The sequence below is a fragment of the Centroberyx affinis genome, unplaced genomic scaffold (genome assembly GCF_046629955.1).
Source record: "Centroberyx affinis isolate AG114_WGS23_722 - 3 ecotype Tasmania unplaced genomic scaffold, CSIRO-AGI_Caff_v1 ptg001058l_1, whole genome shotgun sequence".
Lineage (NCBI taxonomy): Eukaryota > Metazoa > Chordata > Actinopteri > Beryciformes > Berycidae > Centroberyx > Centroberyx affinis.
The window spans coordinates 930,263-935,907 of record NW_027279609.1 but is presented as its reverse complement, the minus strand read 5'-3'; the positions used below and the strand labels follow the sequence as shown (position 1 = coordinate 935,907).

Here is a 5,645-nt window from a genome sequence, read left to right as displayed (position 1 = left end):
ATTCAAATAAAAATGATCCTAAGTCTACATTATCAACATTGCTAAATTCTTTACAAAACATCTATCATGAATTTAGAATTGATGTTATTATGGTTACGTCATCAACTTTTACATTTGGGTAGCCTACAACTGTGATAAAGTACAAAATACATTTTTCACTGACCGAGATTATTATGCCAGTATATGCTACACGAGGACATATTATGTATAGATTCTCAATATCTTTTACTAACATTTTAGGCTACTTAACAGAAGAGGGTTTGCGGTTTTTTTTAAACACTATCAAATAAGTCATAGATCTACTTAGAATCAAATTCAGTCCAGTTGTGTACATCCAGTCACTATCACCAAATGGTAAATATTATGTACATTATATTCATAATTACAGTGTTTTCTGACTAAAAAGTATGGAACCAATAAAGTACCCAACCCCCCATCCCATTGAAGAATTGATAAGTCAATACTGGAAGAATTTACACTTTGGCCATTAACTGTGGAGATGATAGTCCCATCTTTTTTTTTATTTGACCGATAGATAGATAGATAGGTAGATAGATAGATAGATAGATAGATAGATAGATAGACAGACAGATAGATAGATAGATAGAAAGAAAGAAAGAAAGAAAGAAAGAAAGAAAGAAAGAAAGAAAGAAAGACAGTTTCACGCCATTTCTTTAACTATGAGGATAGAAACTGTAGTAACCAATGTCCTTTGTGCAATTTTTCTCACACTCCCTCGGTGCCAACATCTCAGATTTTAGCGGGGACACAGTTTCTGAAACCGGCGTGGCAGACGGTGAGATTCTTCTCCTTTTGGCTTGTTCAAAGATACCAGAATCGCTTGAATCGATTGACTTAATGGAGGACGGCGTCTCTATCCAGCTCGACTCTGACAGGTCTTTGGGTTTGGTCTCCTCGGAGCCGCCGATCGGGGATCTCTCCGTGGGGATGGCGTCTCCATCCTCGGCCAGGTAGTTGGTGCCCGCTCTGCCACCGACAGAGTTAGCGGGCCAGCAGGGAAAGACCGTGCTGGATTTACTATTTACACTACAGTACTGCGGCGGCGTGCGTCCTCCCCAGCCCGACGGGTCTGCGTAATAGCCAAGAGGCCGGTTGGAGCAGCCCGCAGCCGGCAGGGGAAGAGCCTTCACTCCGGCCGCTGCGTAGGACAGCAAGGTGGCCGCGTTACCGGCGAAATCGGCGGCGTCGTATGCCGAGGCAGCAAAGTCCAGTCGGTTGTTGGCAGGGGTGACAAACCATCGCTGTGGGGGGGTGGCAACAGTGGGCTCCTCGTTTTGCTGCGGGGATAGCAAGCTGTTGCCGAGTGGGACGCTGCGCTCCGTGCCAGGACCAGTCCCCACGCCAGGGTGAAAGCGAGATTTGGCGTAAGTGCTGACAAATTGGTCCTGCAGGAAAGAGCTAGGCATGGCATATCTCGCCCCCGGCACGATCTGTGAACGCGGAGAGTCACCCGGTGATGGAGTTAGGCGGTCGATGTCGCAACCTGTGTAGACACTGAAAAGATGGAGAGAAAACAGACAAACAATTTACAAACGTAGGCTATAGCCAGTTCATTAAAAAGGCAAATCAAAAAGGCCATCTCACCAAAGTTATTTTGTCTAATATAGAGTCTTAAAATCTTATGTTTCTTAAAAAAGTAAAAAAAAAATAATAATAAATTAAACTGCCATTGGGGTGAGATAATTCCTTTGCTGCAAGAATTTCTTCGAATCAAGTGAAATTATCTTGATACTACTGGAATCATTTCTGTTATTTCCACATGGGCCTATTGCCACTTGTTAATAAAAATATCGAAACAGGTGTAACTGCATTGCAAACAAATGATCTCGCTGCATTGGCAGATTCTTTTCATTTGTTTTAAGGCAAGCAAAATTCATTACTCAACGCTAAATTAAATGGCTCGTTAAGATGGACATTTCTGCAGATACTGACAACAAATAAAAGCAGGAACAGGCCCAAAGAACGGAGCGCGGTGATCAATGAATACAAACCCTGCAATATGAATTATAAACAGCTTTGTCTTCACTTGATATTACAATATTATTCGGCCTATGATATGACAATCATTTAACATAAAATATCTATAATTTGCCAACTGCAAATTTGAATATCCCCTGTTTTTTTTATAAGCTCTTATCATCTTACATAGGCATAAGTCTCTCTATAATAAGCCTCCTGTAATTCCCACCTGTTATCTAATGATTATTCAGCAGTGTGATAAGGGGGGATGAGTTTGGAGGGGATGAGTTTGTCTTATTAATAAAAAATAACCTGATTGTTCATTCGACTTTGGACAATTCAAAAACAGTCTCCTGCTTTAAATCGTTCCATGGCCTTATTGAATAATACACATAATATCATATTTAGATTAATATCGAAGGGAAGTCTAAAAAGCATTATCACAGGAAAAACAATCTCTTACGTGTCATAGTTGTCCCGAAATCCTTTAGCAAATGGATTGTGGTCAATTTTCAGTTGCGTAATCTGTGGAAAAATAATACATTGATGATTTTAGAGCGACAAAGGTGTGTGTTTGGAGCTCAGCACGCTGCAGACAATAACAATCCTGACAATTTATGCAATCTAGTATTGAGTCTTTCAATTGTTTTTTTATTGAAACGAGTGAGAAATTCTGCAAATGTTTCAAGAATTTTCTCCAGTCCTTTTCTTGATACCCGTGCAGTGATCCACACCATTCTGCCTATAAGACATGGGCTTGATTATTTAAATAACTGACACTTATTTCTAGAAAATTGCTGAATTATCTCACCCGATAGGCTGAATTTTTCTCTTGTTCTGAGAATATTAAGACTGGATATGAGACTACATGATTTGTAAGGATGAACAGTTTCTGCAGCATAGCTGTCAAATGTTAAATCGTCTTACATCGGTATTCTGGTAAGCTGTGACTGCGATGAATTGTGTTTCTGTGAAGGTGAAAGTCTGTACTCTTCCTGGTTGGCTCGTGTCCTCTGTCCCATCCTCGTTTACTTCCACCACATGGAGCCTGGGCTGGTACTTGTGGAGAGACTGAAGGACCACCATCTGGAGAAGAAAAAAAAGAAGAAAAAAAAAAGGCATCTCAGAAATCACACATTCAAACTTTGACTTGTTGATGATAAACTAATCCAGGCCATTGGAACTTACAATAGCTTTTGTTTTATAAATTATAAAGCCAGCACGATCACAATTCTCAGATAGCAAACCATCCCTCAAAATGTGTACTATAGAAATAATAACTGCGCAATCAACAAGTAATGGATGTCAAGTAATGGGTGAAATCATTACACTTTTCCAATTTATATTACAGAATAATATCAGAAAATACTAAAGTCTGTCAGTGAAACAGTGAATTTGATGTTGCACTACCTGCCCCGTGTTGTTGGAGGCACCTTTATTGTTTGTAAGCTTCAGCTTTCCAAATGATATTTCTTGGCGCATCCAGTGCGCACCGGTATTTGGTGAGTCCGGGTGCATGTAGACCCTATTTCCTATAGAGAAACGAGAATATGTGGAGAACTGAGAAATAAAATAAAATATACATGGTTAAACGTTACACAGAAATTAGTGTGACACGAAGATTTTTTTTTTTAATCTAAAACGTCTAACCACGTACTGTAGTCACAAACTGAACATTGTCAACTAAAAAACAGAAACATTTCTTGATAGCCGTGGGTTGAAAGCTATTAGTTGTGCAATGTTTAAATTTCAATACCTGTTACATTTGTGTCTGCTTTTCCACATGGCACCCACTTGCCTCCTTGAAATCGCCAGTGATTTGGATCAGCAAGTATTACATCCACAAATATATTGTAGTGAGCGGTAGGGTCAAGGCCAGAAATGTTGAAGCTTAAAAAGGGGAACATTCGTCTGTGGGAAAGTAATGAGCACATTTAGAATCTGTTATTTTATTCATCAGTAATGTAATAACCTATCATAATATCATAAATGGTGTATTTGTTTTGACCGCAGAAAATTTAGATTTGATTCCCCCTCTCGACATGATAATTATCTACAAGCAATTTGCCTTAGTGTAATACCAAAAGGCCTTTATCATATTTTTTTTATTTTGGGAAAATTGGTATTTGACGTTAATGAAGCGTTACAAGATTAACTTTTGATTAAACGCTTCATATAGCAGAACAAAATCTACTGATTCACATTTACGCACGCGTCTGATAGATGCGCCTATATGGATACTTACCGCCCTTGCTTTGTGATGATCATCTCTGTCTGGTGTCTGTGAAACTTAAGCCACAGGGCCCTGTTGCACAGATACACCTGCGCTTTGCCCGGGACCAGTCCAGCTTGCGCCGAGGAGAACTGGTAAAAAGCCGCTCCTTGGTAAGTGTGTCCATACTGTTGCGCGTAAGGATAGCCCGCTGCTGGGTAGCCTTGCGGAGAAGTGTTGGTCAGAAGGCTGTTGTAAGCTCCATTAGTTATGACCGGGTGGTGGGCCATATAACGACTTGGACTTCCAATAGAAAAAGCCGGGTGCGCTGGTCCATGTTGACTCGGATAAGGGAACATGGCACTTGGAGCTGCTGAGACTGACTGTGGCTGGCTAGATGGAGAAAAGATACACCTTTCTCCTGCAGATCCATCGAAATTATGACGGATGTCAGAGACTCCGTGAAGATCAGGAGAGAGTTTGCCCCTCTGGACGTCCCCTGATGCGTCCTTGGAGTCGGGAAAATTGTCTGCCTCTGACTGATTCGTCATCTCCCTAGAGTTTTTTTTCAGAGGTGAACTTCTCTCCAGGTTGTCACTTGCAGATATAATAGGATGGTCCTGCAACGAGAGCTCAGATCCATCGGAGCTTGGAAAGCCACTGCCCACATTCATAAATTTCTTGGAGAGATCACTCGCTGGCGAGATGCAATTCTCGACCTGCATAGCTCAATAGCAAACCACTATTAGCTCAACCTATATCACAAGCTTTTGCACACGCCTTACCTAATATAATGCTATGAAAACGCCTTGCTATGGTTTGAGGTACTTTGTCGAAGGCAGCAAATTAGCCAATTGACACCATCCTGCAATCAGGAAGGATTTTCTCTCCATCACTCTCTCTGCATTGCTAATGAAACAAGTATGGCCATTGGTTAGCTGAAGACAGTAATTTAATTAGACAGCTCTTAATTAGGACAATCTGAGGAGCGCTGTGGGCAAAGTTATTTGTTTTCAGAGATTGCATACATGTGATAAAAGTAACTACTTTATAGTTGCGTATTTCTTCGAATGTATATAAACAAGAAAATACATGTTTTGTCAAAAAATTTGATTGTGAAGAAATGGATTTTCTGTGATAGGTTGGCCGCAGCATCTGCGTTATTTACCTATTTATCTGCGTTATTTACCTATTTATGTGCTATGAGTGCCAAAGTATGTCTACCGGAGAAACGAAGATATATTATTAACACACCAAAAATGACAGGCTATGACAGGCAGTGCATCTGATGCTTTAAAATGTTTGTGATATAGCGTGAAATCATGGCGTCCCTCTGAAGATGTGTTTATGAGTCCCAGTGCTGATAAATATTTGATGCCCTAAAGTTATGAACGAGTGCACTGATAACAAGAGATGTTCCAGCAAATAAATAGAAACAGAAAGGAAAAGTCCA

At 40.4% G+C, this 5,645-nt stretch overlaps 1 protein-coding gene across 1 annotated transcript; it reads right to left on the bottom strand.

Annotated features, from left to right (window-relative positions):
• Nucleotides 1-674: 674 nt before the first annotated feature.
• On the bottom strand, nt 675-4,917 carry tbr1b (T-box brain transcription factor 1b). Its single transcript, XM_071523037.1, has 6 exons — nt 4,226-4,917; nt 3,737-3,891; nt 3,391-3,512; nt 2,908-3,066; nt 2,444-2,505; nt 675-1,515 (listed from the first exon to the last, which is right to left on the bottom strand). The coding sequence occupies exons 1-6, from the start codon at nt 4,915-4,917 to the stop codon at nt 675-677; spliced, it is 2,031 nt and encodes a 676-aa protein (XP_071379138.1).
• Between the last annotated feature and the right edge of the window lie 728 nt (nt 4,918-5,645).

Excerpts from the sequence above, each read along its gene's own strand:
- tbr1b (XM_071523037.1), bottom strand. The coding sequence starts at position 4,917 with ATGCAGGTCGAGAATTGCATCTCGCCAGCGAGTGATCTCTCCAAGAAA. Across the intron at positions 3,892-4,225 it reads ATCATCACAAAGCAAGGGCG|ACGAATGTTCCCCTTTTTAA; the intron begins GTAAGTATCCAT and ends ACTTTCCCACAG. Across the intron at positions 3,513-3,736 it reads AGCAGACACAAATGTAACAG|GAAATAGGGTCTACATGCAC; the intron begins GTATTGAAATTT and ends GTTTCTCTATAG.